Source organism: Fistularia commersonii, chromosome 16, assembly GCF_037954325.1.
Source record: "Fistularia commersonii isolate RoL2024-O1a breed Wild chromosome 16, RoL_Fcom_v1.0, whole genome shotgun sequence".
NCBI classification, from domain to species: domain Eukaryota; kingdom Metazoa; phylum Chordata; class Actinopteri; order Syngnathiformes; family Fistulariidae; genus Fistularia; species Fistularia commersonii.
Genome location: NC_141299.1, coordinates 3,424,949 through 3,444,343, shown reverse-complemented (window position 1 = coordinate 3,444,343; position 19,395 = coordinate 3,424,949). Strand labels below are relative to the sequence as shown.

The 19,395-nt window shown below is 38.6% G+C and overlaps 1 protein-coding gene across 1 annotated transcript in view; it reads left to right on the top strand.

The window, feature by feature from the left end:
* The window catches only part of atp10a (ATPase phospholipid transporting 10A), a 37,799-nt gene that overhangs the window by 12,868 nt on the left and 5,536 nt on the right, over positions 1-19,395 (top strand). Inside the window, exons 10-19 of the mRNA XM_086161567.1 lie at positions 1,268-1,826; positions 9,875-9,978; positions 10,709-10,835; positions 10,975-11,159; positions 11,809-12,160; positions 13,970-14,046; positions 15,319-15,444; positions 16,344-16,544; positions 17,533-17,613; positions 17,706-17,810. Of these exons, the coding sequence (XP_086017693.1) occupies positions 1,268-1,826; positions 9,875-9,978; positions 10,709-10,835; positions 10,975-11,159; positions 11,809-12,160; positions 13,970-14,046; positions 15,319-15,444; positions 16,344-16,544; positions 17,533-17,613; positions 17,706-17,810 (1,917 nt within the window). The remainder of the gene's footprint in view (positions 1-1,267; positions 1,827-9,874; positions 9,979-10,708; positions 10,836-10,974; positions 11,160-11,808; positions 12,161-13,969; positions 14,047-15,318; positions 15,445-16,343; positions 16,545-17,532; positions 17,614-17,705; positions 17,811-19,395) is intronic.

Below are 19,395 nucleotides of genomic sequence, written 5' to 3'. Positions count from 1 at the left end.
ACCGTCTCTCTCCACTGATACTGTATCTTGCCAAAATATTACCATGAATATTTTGTTTTGGTTTTTTTTTTTATTATTATTTTCTTTACAACTTCAGAACCATTTCAGTTTTGACAATTAAAGTGCTTTTTTTGGTTCTAGTTTTCTTGAGTAAAACAATTTCAATAGTACAAAAACCTTTTAAAATATTCCCAAAGCCCCCCGCACGTAGCTGTTTGCCTGGATCTTTGATGTGCTCGATTCTCTCTGTTATATATCCGTGTTTTGTATTGTTTTCATGTGTCCCTGGGTGTGGTTGTCCTGTTCAGAGGTGACATCCTCTCCTCACCCCACCATGCACCAGCTCACTCATTCTGCCGGTCAGATGCACAGATATATTTGTTGACATTTTAACTTTATATTGTCGCTTATATTCTATATGTGTTTGTTTTAAGCTTATCTGATATGACCAAGCGAATATAACATATCCCATAGCCGTTAGGTTTTATATTGTTGATTTATTTTTTGTTTTCTATTTTTTTTGGCTGTGAGGGCTATTTTATTTTCCCTTCTTCATTGTAATAACTGATTTTGTTAAGATGCCCTTGTGGCCAGTCAGCCACCTGACTGATATTAATGTACAGTGGATGAGTGAGTCACCCTCTTTGCTATTGTCCTAGACCACAATGGCTAAATTTTATCAGAACTTAAGTCTTACAGAACTATATTTGTTTGTTTTTTTCTTGTTTCTTTTTTTGATTTACTATTTTACTGACACATTATATACATCATGAATTACTCATTTGGGTTTTGGCATCCGTAGCCTGGGAAAGTAAATTATACTTTTGTGTTTTTTGGCGTGATATGAACAATGGGAAATGTAACCACAATGTGCATGTCCACATGAAATCAATTTTCACTTGTTTTCAGGTTTTTGGGGCTGCTCTGGTCTTGAGGACATTGGGATTGATGGCACTCAATGTGCACAAGTCACCCTTACTCAGATTAAAATACACATCAACAATTAGATTATTATTCACGGCAGACATGAAAATCAGAACCTTGTGTGTTTCCCTTTTTCCAACGAGCAGCGCGGGATTATTGAGTTTGCCTTAATTGACATTGTAGGTCTTGCTGTTTCACATGCACATTGCAACATCAGTGATGTAAAGATAAGGTGTGCTCTCCTAATTAGAGGATTGTTGGGAAAAAAAAATGCATTGCTTGATGTTTTTCAAATTTGTGATAGACTCAATTAGTCCCCACTCCTTGCCTTTATTCCCCTCAGGTCCGGATGAGGTTTGAGCTGAAGTCTCCAGTCAAAACAATCGAAGACTTCATTAAACGTTTCACCCCCAGCCGCTTGACTTTAAGCTCCAACAGCAGCAGTTCCTCCAGTCTCATCAACAGCCGCTCTTCAAACAAGGGCTACTCAGGTATGCTGTCTTCCCCCTCTGCAGACAGCACGCTCACTAAACTGGATGAAGAAGAGTCTCAGAAAGGCCTAGAAAATGCCTTTAGTCCTGTCCCACCCTGTTACGATGAAAAGGCCTGGAGCTTACAGGAGGCTGAACTGCGTTATGAGGCTGAGTCACCAGACGAGGCTGCACTGGTCTACGCGGCCAGGGCCTACAAGTGCACCCTTGTTGGACGTCTCCCTGACCAAGTGACTGTGGAACTGCCACATTTGGGGAAGTTGAGCTTTGAGCTGCTTCACACTTTGGGCTTTGACTCTACAAGAAAACGTATGTCTGTGGTGGTGCGACATCCTCTGACCAACCAGATTACAGTCTACACTAAAGGAGCAGACTCTGTCATCATGGACCTCATTAAACCCCTAGACACAGGTAGGACACAATCGCATGTTCTCTCTCCAGTTACAGTTAGCCATCCTTTAATTATTCCGTCCAGATAGGAGTTTCATGATCAATACACTGAGAATAAAATCTGAATTAATGAATACACTCCTGTTGACAGGATTCTGTGATGGGTTTTCAAGTGCTGACACTCATTAGAATTGATCAACCTTGCCTGGGAACAGGAGATTGCTATTTAATAATTTGCAACAATCTTAACGAGACTTGTGCTCAGTCATTTCAGCAATTTGAAATGGCTTTTTTAGTGGTTAGTTCTTCATCATTGATTATTTTCTAAACTGCAACTTTTTGGCAATGTATATTCTGGAAAATTGTCTTTACATATTTGGTTGCAATGTCTGGGGACTAACATGCCTAAACATGTTATGTATCACTCAGACTTACAGTCACCATCCTTAAGCCCAATCTATCATACGTTTCCAGTCGTAATATGTTATGTAAGAAATATTATTTTTGGAGCTAGTCGTTCCCATCTAACTTAATGTCAACTATGATTGGTCCCTTCAGAGTTCATTTATTTTCGTCTTTATGATGGCAAAACATTGTCCAGTGTTCTGATGGGAAGGTGTAGCAGCCTCTTAATATTGAAGGCATACAAAGAGAAGACACAGGCGCTGTTCGGCAATGCTCTACAAGGTCCATTTACCAGTCAATTCTCAAATGAAAACAAGGTTTGTTTTTCACTTCAGAAATAAAAGGTATCAAAAACAAAGCTTTTTTGCAATGTCATACCATTGCATTCACACGTGGGCTAGAGATACTGCACTGGGTTCTCAGGATGTTCTTCTAAAGTTTACTTTGACTCAAAAATAAACTTATTTGATCGCAGTAGTCAGGGCAAAGAACAAAATTAATATTACAATTATCAATTGCAAGTCTTTTTTTGTGGTAATCTCACATTTTCTGCACAGGTGTTTTTAGAAAAACTTGGCCACTTAAAATAAAACTTTTCTATCTTCTATACACATTTATTTATCTCATTTTACTGTCAGTTCTTGAAAAATTTTAACATTTAGACCTCTTGTCAGTTTATGGAGCTTCAAGTGAAAATTGAATCTCATCAACACATTTGTTTTCTTGTAAGAAGTTTTCTTCTCAAGTTTTTGTCTGTCACAGATTTTAAAAGGCTAGCTGCATAAACTGAGCAGTAAATTCTAAATCAGGAGTATTGGAAAATAGTTTTTAGAAGTCTTTAATCCTTTAATAAGTCGACTTAAATTTGTTTCTAGTCACTTGGAGTTGGGTCAGGTGGCAGGTAAGCCAGCTTGACAGACTGTAAATCTATGGATCTTTTGAAGCTGGGAACTAAAGCCCTGCAGGCCCCACGATCTAAAAAGCAAAACCCCAGGTGTTGAAGGAGTTTGCTCAGACCATGGTGATGGAGAGAGGGAAATTTCATTGGCATCGAGAAGTTTCTAGAAAGAGATCAGATGAATTAGGAAAGTCGACAACAGGGAAGGAGGTCTCTTGACCTCAACTTGAGACTTCATTGGACAATAGAAAGAACACTTTTAGGACCTCCTGAACCCAAAGGACATGTCCTCTGTGTAGAATGTTGAGCTGGAAGATTCTGTTAAGGTTACTGAGGTTGTTAAGATTTAGGATTCCAAGTTTTTTTTTGTGGCAAGGTACCAAGTGTTGATGATAGTGATGTGTCCAGAGATGTTAAAGGCGCTGAACACTGTTGGACTACTTAAGCTGACATGCCTCCTCAGTGTTGCTTTGAGCGCAAGGTCTTCGGCCAGGGACGACCAGGTTGCCTCATTTTCATTAAAGGTGACTGGAAGGTGTGTTCCAACAGAGTTCTGATTATTTGCAATCTTCACTGACAGTATTATTAGGTGCAATCCTGGGGAGAGTTAGGATTGATTCTCTATATCTGAAGGGTCTCAGTCATCTAGGTCATGGTTAACCATTGCCAAATTTTGTCGTGGCCAGTGGGCTTGTTTTTTTTCACTTTCATTTCATTAAGTTGCCCGTTGCCATTACAGTTACAAGATTTAACAAAGATAGCGGTCACCAGAGCAGTTTACAGCCAAGTGTGAATTCTTTTTCAAATACTACAGTAAACCTTTGCGGTTTAAATTATTCTCTGCACTTTTACCCATCATGTATAAACAATGATCAATGGTCTCTCATTTGGGAAGCAGATAGAGATTCAGTGTCTTTCTCACGACTCACCAACACTTTGACAGGCAAGAAGGAGCCTGCTCATAATAGCTGGGCGATTGCTCTTATGACCTTAGCACTGCTGCCCATAAATTAGAATTTCAAGCAGTTTGGGTGAGTATTGTCCGGAAATCAGTGGGTCGTATCCTACAGGTTGGATGGGAAGTACTGCCCCAAGTGAAGGGTCCAAACACCTGTAGTCTTGTTCACGATTGAGGGTAATGTAATATGGAGCAAGAACTGGACAGATGGAGCTTAGTGGCTCTGGATCTCAGTTGTCAGGGGCTTTATGGCCCTTGTAGAGCCACCCAAGGATAACTGGTCCAAGGGGGAAGAACCAGACAAAGTTCAGCTCAGAAAAGCCATCATAAAGAACTATGGACTGAGTGTGCCCTTGCTTGGATGAGGGTCATTGGGGCCCCCCTCTGCAGCCAGGCCTGGAGGCGGTGCTCGACTGCGAGTAGGACGGTCCAAGGGGGTCAGATGCAGTTTGAGCAGGATGGGGGCCAAAGGTGATGACCTTAGCTGTTCAATCCTCCGCTGGTTATAGCGACGTGGTACATTACCTCTCTAGCTGAGATGGAGCCTGAGCTGATGTTTGCAGCAAAGAGATTCTGGCTTGATGTAGTCAGACTTGCCACAATGCGCAGCTTGGGCAAGAGCTTGGCAGTGAGTTGTGTTTTGTAACGCCATGGAGAATGACTTCTGGACAGCCTCAAGGGGGTTCTGGTACACCATCTGGCTAAGATGGGCAAGCAGTGCAATGCCAACACTGGGGTGCTGCTAACATTGACTTGAGATGTGGGTGGGTTGGTAAGATGGAGTACTTCGAAGACACTTTACATGTAACATAGGTCTTTTAACTTATTTCAAGAAACCCAACTATCCCCCATGAGCAAACACTTAATGACAGTGTAAAGAAAAAATGCATTGTACCAGACAGAAACCTTGGACAGATCCAAGCTCAATGTGGGCAGCTTTCTGTTTTGTCCAGTCAGTTTAAAAAGAGAGCAAGACCCAGAAAGATGGAGTGCAAGAGTGAGATAGAGAGAAAGGGGGTGGGTATGAGGGTTGGATCAGACAGACACAATAGGTCTGATTAACACCAGTAGCATTGACAATTACATGGGAATCTTTGAAAAGTTGCAAAAAATAGCTTTAATATTCATCAGAGAAATAACATTGGTGGATGCCTGGCAGCTGTTTAAGCCACATCCAGTGGAAACCTCGGAAATGAGAGAGCCCGAGGACTCGGGAGAAGATATGAAATTACTATCAGATCACTGTCACGCATTGATAATGGTACACAAATGCAGACTGGATAGGAAGAGTGGAAGGAATGACTCGGTTGCATCATGGGATACCCCTTTGGCAGACTAAGTTTGACAGCATAAGTACAGGCTAGCCAACCCTAACCATAAGCTTTCTCAAAAACCGGGACCTTGAATAGCATTAAAAACCATTAAATTCTATGTCTAGAGGCAGCACAAAATACACTTGATGGGGTAAAGCATTGTCATTTGGAATTTAATTTGAATAGACTACATAAGGATTTAATATTTTTGACTGCAATAGTGTGATGATTGACCGCTGAAACCCCCCTAATTGGCTATTGTTTACGGAAGTCACAACACCGGACATTGAGCTTGGTGAAAGAGTGGAGAGTAGTGTTGTGTCTGTAAAATGGAAAAGTGTATTCTCAACAAAAGCGGATGGATGAAGGATTGTTCCGATGCTGGCGTTTTTGTAAAAAAAAAAAAAACTTTGCACAATGGGCATCGACGTGGTTAAATCGCAGTTAATATCATCATATGGTCATAAATTGGCTAAAGTCAGGCAGCAGTTGACTATGGTGGATTTTTTTGCTTGAACCAGCAAAGCAACTACTCGTTTCGCTAACACAACAGCTCCTGCTGCTCTGACCACCACCACCACTACAGTGCCACGATAAGTAGAGGACCAGCGACCTGCAGTTTGGTGCTCTGGTGTCTCTGATAGTGCTTCTCAGCTGTTTCAGGCAATTTTACCAACTAATATTGCTAATTCTTTTACATGTGGAAAGGACAAAATAACACAAAATATGTCCACACAAAATTTGTCCACACAAAATATTATTGCATTTGGACTTGCCCCACACTTCAGAAGATAAATTATTTCCACGGGGAAGTTGAGACCTGCAACATAACATAACAAAACTGCTGAGGCCCAGAGACTAGTCTGGGACCAGGTCAGAGCTTGCAGAAGTGTTCTCAAAGTACTACTGGTTTCTGTAGCCGCAGCCAGGACAAAATACATGATTTACCTTGATGAAGAGAGGAGGAGGTGGAAGCACTGAAAGAAAAAGGCTGTATGGACGGAGAAGTGTGTTTACCCTCAGAAGGATGCTGATGAACTTTTTGACAAAGCTGAAAACCACAAAGGTAGTACACTCATGGCTCAAATGATCACATCAAATACTCAAAGGAGGAGATAAAGGACAAATGCTTGGAACTGAAAAACTTTGAGATAGAGTTGGATCAAAAAGGAATTAAACTAAGAAATACGCACTAGTAATCAAATTCAAATTAAAATTCAAGTGCTTCTTTAGTTCCATTGTCACTCAGAAAGTCATATATGCTAGTTTGTGAAGGCTATCCCAGGTACAAATGATTGCATTATTATAAATAAATGTATCTACAGTTGGACATGGGTATTAAATTAGTTTAAAGCGGCATTAAAAAGGACATTAGAAAGCATGAAATTCGATTAGCTGATACTCACAAAAACCCTTAAAAAGGAACGTTTAAGCCTATTCTTAAACAAAGAGAGGGTGTCCGCCCCTGGATCGTGATTGGAAGACAGTTCCACAGAAGAGGAGCTTGGTAACTGAATGGTCTGATTCCCTTTCTGCTTTTAGAAGCTCTAGGGAGGAAACCAGACTCGCAACCACAAGTAGCCAGGGAAGACCCAGTGCACACTGGAGGAACTGTCTTTTGGTTAGCATGGGAATTCCTTGGAATTCCCCTGAAGAGCTGGATGAAATGGCTGGGGAGAGGGAAGTCTAGGCCTCTACTTCATCTAATGCGCCTGCGATCCGACCCCAGATAAGTGGCAGACAATGGATTGATCAATGGATCGATCAATCGCTGGGCATCTGCTGTCATGCAAACACTGCATGAGATAGCTGTGGTGGAAAAAAGGGAGCTGAGCCAGAAAGAAATAAAAATCAAAATTTTCCATTCCATCCGCATCACAACTTACTCATAGTCTTGAACTTTGGGTCATGACTGAATGATCAAGGTCGAGGATACAAGCAGCCGAAATTACCTCCCGGGCTCATATTGTATATCCTTCTAGCCTGGGAACAACTTGGAGTGCTAAAGGAAGCACTTGGGTGTATCACTTGAGACAGCGATGTCTGGTTTGACCTCCTCAGCCAGCTAGTATTGTGGCTCAGCCCCAGGGGGCTTTCAGGGGTATCAGATATCATGGGTTTTACAGTAGATGAATTAATCCAAAATGTCTCCTGTGCTGATATACAGGGAGATATACAATTTATCATTTTGGGGCACTTTAATTTTTTTGAGGTTGTTTATTCCAACATACATCAAGGAATCTCTTGGAGTTCTTCCATTTCACTTCTTTTCTAACTGGTGATGCAAATCTCTGGTTATTCTATTTGCCCTTATTTCCAGCAAAAAGATTGATCATCTGTCTTTTCTACAGTAAATATCTATCTAGTACTCGTATAGATGTTCAGGGTCATTGTGACCAGCTATAATTCAATTTTATGATATTGTGTCGGGAGTAGGTATGACATTTTCTTGGAAAACTTATCATTAGAATCTCACACTACTCCAGTAAATTTAAAGCTCTGTCAATGAAGTAAAGTTACAGTTACAGGACAGAATGGTTTAGGATTTGTTCCCCAAAAACATATATTGTTGAGTTTTTATTTAAAAGACAAATACACTCCTTTTCATTTCACCCGCTCCATTCAGGGGTTACCAGAGCAAATAACTTCCTCAATCTAACTTTACTCTCTGTAAAAAAAAATGTGTATATATATATATATATATATATATATATTACACTACACAGTGTTAATTCTAGCAGAGTGGATATATTGTGTCTTCACATGCTTTTATTAGCCTCCAAAGAAAAACATTTTTATTCCTTTTAAATAAAAGCTTCCTGTCAGTTTCAAATGCATGATCAGAGAGTCCCATCCGTCCGTTAGAGGCAGATTAGTTTAGATGCAGGAATTTCAGTCTCACAGAAAAAAAAAACTGAAAGGCTAAATCTCTTTCTATACTGAACGAAGTCATTTGCTGGTTAACACCAGCAAATGTAGGAAAGGAGATGTTGTTCTGGAGCATTTTTACAAAGTTCTTTTCTCAGAGAAATATCAGTGTTTTGTTGTATTGATTTTCTGTGATGAGGATAAAGCTGGTCTCTTGTGTTCTGATTTTTAATCATTCTAATGCCCATAACGGAGAGGTTTATGAGCACAGTGTCCCAATCTCAAAATCTTTTTATTCATTTGAAATTTGCTGGGTGGTGCTGATAGCTGGGGGAGAGAGTTAGTGTTAGAATAGAATAGAATAGAATAGAATAGAATAGATGACATATCAAGATCATGAAATTAAAACCTCTATTTTGCTCAGTTCTATGAAAAACATTCTTTTCTGTTTTGCATTGCCAGCAGGTTATGTCTTTAAATGCTCATTTATACTGTGATAAGTACTGATTATTTGCATGCTACTCTACTGTTTATGTCACCTGTAGAACCTTTATCATTGTTTTCATCATCAGCATGATTTGATTTCTACCCCTAGTCACCATTTGGATTCTCTAATTGCTTAGATACTGTTGTTTGTTTTAACAGTGGTTTTAGCACAGGATCCCTCAATAAAAAAAAACAAAACAAAAAAAAAACAAAACTAAAACCGTTGCTGCAAAAGACAAGAAAAACCACCAGCTAGTATGTGAAAAGGTTGGAGCAGAGATATTATCAGGCAAAGTGCCGTGACTTTGCTTGTGAGGTGGAAGCCGAAAGACCACCAGAAGAATTTTGATTGGACTGAAATTCCGTAATAAAGATTTTTTGTGAAAATGCGACAAACTTGGACATTCAAATGGATTTTTACTTTTATGCATTGCTCGAAAAATAAATGTGTACAGTGTAATTTGGAGGGTTATTTGATGCTATCAGTTCTTTTCAAATTCAGGGATAATGTTCCTCTTTTATCAATAACATAATTATCTGTGTGATTCAACAAAGGCTGCCTTAATAATGATTCTTGATTTTTAAGATAAATTATAGTTTTATGTTAATTTGTTACAATTAGTTCAAAAAGGGTGGCGTTTCTATGTGTAACTGCCAAAGCTGTGTGGTATTAGTTGGATTAGAAGCTTGTCGTTTTGGCTGAAGCGTCTGTGTCAGGAGGCTGATAAAACCAGTCTGTTTGCACCCTGTATCCCTGCCAGAAGATATCTGAAAAGCAGTGCCAGGCACTACAGGCAAGACTCTAATACTAAACACGATGCTTAAAATTACTGGTACAATATCAGACAAAATCATTTTTGAATATTTTTGTCAAAATATTTTTAATATTTGGTAGCATTAGTAAGTAAAGAATCTGTAAAATGCTCTATGATAAAGATGGTTCAAATTTATGCCAAGAAAGGTATCAAAAGACACATAACTTGAAAAAAAGAATTAGGCAATAGGGAATTTAAAAGATAGATTTAAGGACAACCTTAAGTAGAACTAATTTACGGATGTGAAATTGAATGTTGATCTTTTCTCTATGAAAAGATGTTTGGGTATTTATTCATATTCACTTTGTCTTTTCTGATTTCTTAAGGTAACTCAAAAGGGAAACGCCAAAAAAAGATTGTCTACAGGACCCAGAACTACCTGAATCTCTATGCTGCTGATGGCCTTCGCACACTGTGCATTGCAAAAAAGGTAATAAGGATGGAAGAACCCCTCCCGCCATTGAACATCTAAAGAAGGTGGGGATGACGAATCTAAGTAGATGTTTGACAGCTTAAATTTGAGGCTCTAAGCAGATGATCACTTGGTCCAGCGTTTCCAAAGTCAGATTCTTTGTGACTCAGATGCAATCTGTGCCCCTTTCCCAGGCTGCTAATGTATTCTTGCACAAGTCAGGCTCTACATATCCTGCAATTGCAATGCCTGTCATTGAACTTCTTTTCTCTTAAGATAAGATAAACTTTATTAATCCCCATAGGGGAACTCCCTTTGTCACAGCACCGTAACAGTTTTAATGTCAAAAATAAATATGAATATATATATAGAGAGAAACAGTTTGAAGACATCTACAAATAAAGCAAGACATCTACAAATAAAGAGACCACAGGGAGAACAACAACAGCAGCAACATCAGGGATAAGAACTGACAACAGAATGGAACAGTAAGGGTGAAAAATAGACAACACGAACTAAACAACAGTATAAATAGAATGACAATAGCAATTGGCAAAACAAAAATAAGCAGGATGCGTGCGGGCTGGGACCAACAAGGATAGAACCAACTTTCATCAGTCTCCTATGCAGACTCCTCCACCATGTAAAATCAATGGTAGCTAATCCAATAGTTAAATGTCTCTATAGGTCTTTACCTTACACGCTTTTGGCCAGTATGTTGTAAGAAGCTGCTGTGTGTTTATTTCAGAATCTAAGCAAAGAGGAATATGCCTGCTGGCTGCAACGTCACCTGGAGGCTGAGACGGCCATCCAGGGAAGAGAAGAAAAGCTCTTTGAGTCGGCCCTACGTCTGGAGACAAACCTTCAGCTTTTGGGTAATTGGTTGACAGTGTTCTTATAAAAGGAGTTTTCCCACCAGCTGTGATTACAATTTAATTTAAAATCTTAGAAATATAATTGGTTCTCCTCTATCTCATGTTGGTATTTCTCATAACGTTAAAATTATACCCACAGGCGCGACAGGAATTGAAGACCGGTTGCAGGATGGTGTGCCTGAAACTATAGCTTCTCTGCGGAAGGCTGGCCTGCAGATATGGGTGCTGACAGGTGACAAACAGGAAACGGCCATTAATATCGCATATGCCTGCAAGCTGCTTGACCCAGAGGAAGAGATCTTGACACTGAATGCTGATTCTCAGGTGGGTGGATGCTAGAAAGATTTCAATGAATCAAAGGTTAAAGACTGTAAAATTCACATTTTGACGGTGCCTTCACTTTCTCCAAAAGAATATTTGGGGTCAAATATACCCAGCACTGCTTCTATTTCCCAAATAGTCATTTTTAGAAACATGCTAATCACCTTTTGTAAGTAAGATGAGATGGTGGAACACCTTTCTCTCGGACTATCATTTGAAACAACACAATAGATCTCTTTTGCATGAAGATGTCAAAATGTAATTCATTTGCAGAACTTAAGTGTCAAAACGACATTTTTTGCATTATGCCTCATTATTGTTTGGTTCCTCACAGTCTGTGCTTGTAACTTTTAAAATTACAAGACCCAACAGAAACTAAGCAAACTACAATGGGGTGTTTGTGAACTTTAGAGGTAAAGTTATTTGGCATACTTACATTTGGAAAAGACTGAATTGTTACCTTTGAATAACTATTGACAGCCATGTCAAGCTAAGAAGCTGTTGGCAGTCTCAAACGCTGCATGTGTTCCACATTTACAGTCCAAGACAATAATTAATTTATTTTTAAGAGATTTAAAGAAGGTTTAATATCAAGCAAATTATTTTCCTTATCCTGTACTCAAACCTATGTTGTGGTTTGTGTTACAACCAGGAGGCGTGCACATTGCTGTTAGAGGAGAGTTTACACTACATCCAGGCCAAATTCCTCTGCAGCTCTCCAGACCAAGCTCCAAGGGCCTTTCAGGCTAATTCTTCCCCCTTCAAGATCTATCAATCCTCATCGCCATCATCATGTTCTTACTCTCCTTTCACTGTGCACCGGCTTGGCCTGGTTATTGATGGGCGTACCTTGGCCTATGCCCTGGACAAGACCTTGGAAGACAAGTTCCTGGCTATTGCAAGGAGTTGCCGGTCAGTGATCTGCTGTCGTTCAACTCCGTTGCAGAAGAGCATGGTTGTCAAGCTGGTGCGAAACAAGCTGAAGGTCATGACCTTGGCTATAGGTGAGTAAATGATCAAGAGAAGCCACTTTGACCAACATTGAAAAAGATTAAAAAGAAAACTTTGTATGTACCTATGGTCAAAATGATTTCCGTCTTTCGTCTAGATTTGTGTGAGTACAATGTTGTGCGTGCGTGTGTGTGTCAATACAGTGTGTGTGTGTATATATGTATACACAAACAAAACAAAAACACCCCATAAACACGATACTTGATTATGAATTGTGAATTGTCACGAGTTGTGCTATATTGTTAAAGCATCGTTGAGGTAAAAACAGGAAAATGACCAATGCCAATTTTCAACATAATGAAGAGTTCCCAACTTGACTCCTCAGTCGGTATTAAAATCGTCCAACTTCCCAGTTCTATTTATAACCATAAACATTCCCCTTACCTTCCTAGATATTTTCTAAAACCCAACTTTAACATCTATGACACAGTTGGCAAAATTGCTGAGGTGTTCAGTCTTTAAATGTATTTGAAGGGGAGCACACTCATGCATAGTTTTTTTTTTGTTTTTTGTTTTTTTTTATTGCTAGAGGTCAGCCAGGCATTTTTCTGTCATTGCTATAGGAAGGAAGCATTGCAGTTGTTTCTTATAACCTATCAGTGGGACAGCAGATAAGGGGAAGGTTGCTCTCAGAACACTAATGTTAGCATTTTCAAACCCCATCAGCTTGTAATTCCACTGTATAGTATGATATACCTGTCAATCATATTTTACTACCTGGCTATGATTATTGTAATAAATTAGCCTGCTGCATAATTTTGGACTGTGGGAGGAAACCGGCGAATACCCACGAAAACCATGCAATCTCCACACAGGCAGGGCCTCTGTCGGAATAAAACCAGGGTCCTGGAAACGCTAACCACTGCTGCTACTGCTACTACACTACTTGCTATCGATGCAAAACTAAAATGCAGGATACATCGTAATTTTTTTCTGCAAGCACCCTTTTGAGGAATTTGGATCCTAAATACACCTTCAACATTAGTGTCACTGCTATCACAATTATAATGGAAACTCAGAGATGACTATTTTTAATGTTGTGTCATTGTTTAACATAAGGTCTGTTGATATACAATAGTGATAGCAATCATTTTCCTTCAATTAACAAACCACGTACTTTGGCCAGACCCTTCAAAGAATTTAATGTCTTAAGACTTCAGCTGACTAGGTTTTTGTATTTATAAGTTGCCTTTGTAGCTTTTATTCCCTAACCATTTTCAGTTTGAAGACATTTCTCTGTCCTATTTCTGGGTTCATTTGGCAGATTAGCCATTTGTGTCTGTTGCAGCTGTTCATGGTTAGACAGAATAGGTTACTGTAACCCACTCTTGTAAATTTTGGGGGGTTTTTGGAGGGTTTGGGGGTTTAGACTTAAATATAATGAGCAACAGATTTGCTGTCACTAAGTATTGATTCTTCAGACAAATTGGATTTTTCTTGTATTATGTTACCACAGCAGCAATCACACACTCACCCAGGTTAAAGATTGGCTCTTAACCCATAATGAAACCTCATTATGACAGCAACACACATGGCGTTCTACACGAGGGTCAGAAAATCTTATGCTCGTGATTTCTGCCACATGATATATTATTACATTTTCAAGGTTTTAACCAATAAACTGGTAAGACTATATTTACTCATCGAAACAGACATTTTGCGAAGCCACTTCTTGCCAACACCAATTGAGGTCCCTCTTTCACCAGCGCACAGACCCACTTATAATGTCATGAGTGCACTTTACAAATGAATCATTGCATTTTGTATTCCCTTTCTAAAGGACCTTTTCCATCTTTCTGTAGGTGATGGGGCCAATGATGTCAGTATGATCCAGGTAGCTGATGTGGGCGTGGGGATATCAGGACAGGAGGGCATGCAGGTAAATGCTCAAAACAAAACTTAACAAAAAAAAAAAAAAAATTAAGAGAAAGAAAGGAGGTTTATAAAGACAAATACAGACTTTCTTTTTGCATAGTTGATAGGTTGTAAGTCCCTTCCGTAAGTGTATATGTGTTTGTGTGTGTCTCAGTCACCATTCTTACACCTCCTCTGATGAGGATTGCTTGTACTGCTGAGTCAGGCAACTATGTCTTGGGGAAAAGCATTACTCTTTCTCACTAGATCACTAGATGCATTTAGCAGGGTTTTTAGACCCATCCGGGGACTGCAGCAGAACCCACTCCACCCACCCTCTATACAAACGGACACAGTAATTGTTCTGGGAAGGTGATCTTACATGATGGAGATTCCCAATTAAGCTAGTGGTGTTTGTGCAGGCCTAATTCTTTGCAGGATATCTGTTAAAGTCTCAACATTCTGTCTTCAACTAGACTGCTAACTTAATCATTGTAAATCAAATTTTCTCTTAATTGGACAGTGGTCACTGCTCAGCACTACGTAGTGTGCTGAGTCGCACATTTTTGTGCTCAGGCCACTACATTATGATTAACAGAGGCTTCATTTTTTATGAGCACACTCCACATGCAGTCATTCAAAGCCAGTTATTCGAGCACAACAGAACTAAGCACAAACAAGACATCTGCTATTAGATTTATAGTTCAATCATGTTGGATAACACTCACTAAACTGCAATTTACACCTACAATGTGTGAGTTGGAAACTCAAAGCTTGACTCAACTTTAACTTGAACATCCTGCCAATACTATTTACATTTCTAATTCTGTGTAAATTGTAAATTTCCCTGCACCGTTATATCCGGTTAATACTGTGTGTTAATTTTTATTTATTTATCAAAACCTAAATGGATGTACTTTAGTTGGAAAAGTAAGAATTTAATTGTACAGGGAAACACGTTTTCAGGCAGGACACATGACAACAAACACTTCTTGAATCTTGAACTGATACCTGAGATTTGTCATAAACCTTAGTGGCACCTTTTAATATGCAAGTTAAACCCAAGTTAAACTTGGGCTGACATGAGGGAGGATTATGTTTCAGATGTCAATGTATGAAACTTACAGATTCTTGTGGTTGACACAATGACTCCCAAAAAGTTGACCAACCATTAAATCTTTTATCTTATTTGGAAAGATTATATCCACCAAAGATTTATTAAGCTGAAGAAAGCGAAACTGGGCCAGCAGTGGTCATTTCCTGCCTGTCAGTGTGTTTTTCTTGTGGTGTTTCACAGGCGGTGATGGCAAGTGACTTTGCTCTTCCACGTTTCCGGTATCTCCAGAAGCTTCTACTGGTGCATGGACACTGGTGCTATTCCAGACTGGCCAACATGATTCTATACTTCTTCTACAAGAATGCTGTAAATTACTTTCACGACACTTCACACATACAGTTTTCAGTACGATGGGTTAGAGGCAAGTTTTGGATCATAAAACAATAGCACAGTGTTCCCTAATTGACATGTCATCAATTGCAATAAGAAGAATCATAGACATGGAATGTTCACTGGAATAGAGATGATGTAAGCAAGCATAAAAGGTTGTATTTGTTGATTAAATGGGACGCATCAGCAACCTACTGTAAAATACAACATTTTCACCCCAGATATTTATTGAAAACTGATTATTGAAGTAAACCATTCTAAATATTTATTGAAATGAAACATTTTGTTCTGATATATATCTTATTGACTTACTTTTGAAAAGCGATAGACTGGGGCTGGGAAAATATAATGGAATTAATATAGAAATATTCAGAAGGCCTCACCCAATATCTATGTTTACCACAGTATTTACTCAACACAAATAAAGTTATTTTGCTCCCAGCATAATGGAGAAATTTGTTTAATACTTGTGAAAGAGGCCTGAATATCTCATTTATTTCTTGATGAATTTGAGGCAAATTCTTGTTGACATTCAGTTAATTTCTTATAGCATTTTCAGATCATGTATTGATTATTATGCACTTAGATGTTTATTTTTCATACCCAATGTTAATGTTGTAATTGTGTTTAATATAATATCAATGTATGATATGATAAGACTAATAAAACTATATAAAGAAGATTCATTTGATTGTTTTCCCAAGTCTGATCATATTTGAATGTAACGTAAAGCTACATACCATAGTTTTCAGTATAAAACAATATCTACAGCATAGCAATATCACAGTTTTGACAGTCACCACTTCTCTGACTTAGGAAATGGATTTGGTTGAAATACTGTCTTCTCATGCAAATCCATCCTTATGTTCCCACAGATGTTTGTCGCGCTCATCTTCTGGTATCAGTTCTACTGTGGATTCTCAGGTTCAGCCATGATTGACCAGTGGTATCTTATCTTCTTCAACCTGATGTTTTCTGCCTTCCCACAACTCATCACTGGCACTCTTGACAAAGACGTGTCAGCTGAGACTCTGCAACATCTACCTCATCTCTATTTGAACGGCCAGAACTCTGAGGTCTCTCCTAGTGGTCCTACAGTATCTGCCCTTTTTTCTGTAACTGTCCATATAGTTGAAAAGATGCACATTTTATACCTGACATTATATAACATTTTAAATCCCTTTTTTGACACATTCATGGTTTGTAAAATATTATGATCTAGCATGCATTCACCTTTTTATATCGCAGAAGTTAACACACGCAACACTTTTAACACAGCCTCTTTTACTCTCATCATGTTGTTACACATCTGTCCTTTCCAGCAAAACTTAACTTAAGAACATTTTACTTAGTTTTACTGATTTAAGGCTCGGGGGAAAGCCTTGGAGCAGAAGTATTACATTTTGAGGTAGCCAATCCAGCCTTAAAAGAACTATAACGTTCTCAGGAACCCTATATCTCAGGAATCACTTGAATTTCTTCAAATATGCCACAAAAATACCATTGGACTCAAAGATTTACTCATAAGAATATCATGGTGTAATCTGGATCATGTGACCTTACGCCCATTTTATTCTTATTACTGCCAGGGAACAGTTTTATTACATCAGGTTTTTCCCCATGTATCAAAAATGTATACACTAATTCACATTTTTAAATTATTTGCACAGATGTATTTAAGGATAAGATTGAGACTTTTAATATCCTAAATGTTGAAGGTAAACTTCATTGTGTCGATGAAATAACTTTCTGTGCATTATTTAATGCTGCAACTCCAGTGGGAAGATGGTGAGCATAATTCCTATCCATCTTTTCTGTCTAGGTTAGAGAAAGCTTTTTGTTTTGTGTTTTCTTTGGAGAAATTCAAGCAAGATGGGGTTCTGGACATCAGAAAATATTATTTGAAATTTTCCATTTTTCCTGTCTCACTATTTTATTGATTGGCAGTATAAAGGGGGAACAGCTCAGCTTCAACTGTGATTGAGCAACAAATTTAAAGTTCAGTGAATAAAGTATGATTTGTGATACAGTATATGACCGTAAATCTCTGGATTTATGTTACAGGAATATAAGCCATATATGTTCTGGATGAACATGATTGATGCATTCTACCAAAGTCTGATCTGCTTCTTCATACCTTATTTTGTGAGTATTGGCATTTCCACCAGCCTATAAATGCTTAATAATTCTTGTTACACTCTCCACCTCTTACCTACCGTTCCTCCTCTTGTCTCCAGGCCTATGCTGATTCTGATGTCGATCTGTTTACATGGGGAACTCCCATCACCACCCTTGCATTATTCACTATTCTGCTGCACTTGGGCATTGAAACTAAGACCTGGGTAAGAGACTTTACTTGAGACTTGTTGAGGTGGGATTTGTTTAAATGTTTATTTATTTACTTTTTCTTATTTACTTATTTTTTGCATCTGGTATCTCACAACGTCACGGCGTTTCTTACTCATACTTGTATTTTGGCTTTGTTTGGTGCTGCAGTGGCTGAACAAAGATATTCGACGCTGGCCGATTAGGTCGAACAAAAAGGAAAAATTTACAATCCTGGATTGAACTAGTTTTTCCACTATTCTGAGGATGTAAATTTACTATGACGAAGTTTTTCACATTAAAGGTGTATTTTTTACTTAGTGACTTTCTGGACATAAAGACAGAAGTATTCACAAAAAAGGCACAGTCATCTAAAGATAAACGTTTCTGCTGTTTTAGCCACAGTGGCAGGTACTTCATCCTTCGGCCACGCAGAAATAAAAAGGCATGATTCATAAGAGGCTGTGAAGGTTAAAGGTGTGTGACAGCAGGCAGCATGCATTTTCTCCACACATACAGAAATTGTGATGGTGTAATTAGTTATCCAGTGTTATGTCTTGAGGGACAATACTGCTGCAAGACTCTGACTAATGTTCACTGTCACATGTCAGAAGGTCAACTTGAGGATAATACATGGGACCAGACGACATTCATGATGTTTTTCTTCCTTGCATTTCTTCCTAATTGGATTAAAATACTTGCTTAAAGGAACAATACTGTTCTTGCAACCAGATCCATAATAGAATGTTCAAATACTGTAGTCATAATTAAAAAGCATGTCCAGAATTACAAATGAAATGGTGATTACTCCTCAGTAAAAGTCAAGAATGCATGAACATTTATCATATCAAAAAGACAAAATGTGGATGTCACGTACTTCAGTTTAATCTTAGTTTTTTGACTTGAACCTTTTCAGTTCCATCTTACCTTTTTACGAGTCGAATTAGACAGAGAATTGAATTAGAAGAGACGCACCCCCACACTCTGATGCTGCCACCGCTGTATTTGACAGTGGGGATGGAGTTTTAAGCGTGGTGTGACATGTGGGTGTTCCACCACTCATAGCGTTTTGCATTTAGGACAAAGATTTCAATTTTGGTCTCATCTGACTAAATCACCCTCTGGCAAACTGCAAACAAGGCTTTTGATGGTTTTCTTTTTTCAATGGCTTTCTTCTCGCTACTTACCAATAAAGGCCAGATTTGTGCAGTGCACAACAAAACATTGTCCTTTGGCCAGATTCCTCCACCTGAGCTGTGGATCTCTGCAGTTAATCCAAATTTTTTTATATTTCTTCAAAAAAAAAAAAAAATCATGTATAATTTTCTAATTTTCTTTGCACATCACAAATGTGCACCACTTTTTCTATCACATAAAATTCCAATACATTTATGTTTGTGGTTTGTTTGTAACGTTACAAAATGTAGAAAAGTTCGAGGGTATAAGTACTTTTGCAAGCCACTGTATTTCTCTTGTCTCTGCTTTGAAAATAGAGATAAACGTGCAGTTGCAGTGATCGTTCAGCATCCAGCACTTAATTTAATGTCTGTTTCTGTTTCTCATATACGTGAGATTAATTCTCTCAGGCACATTATTTTAGCT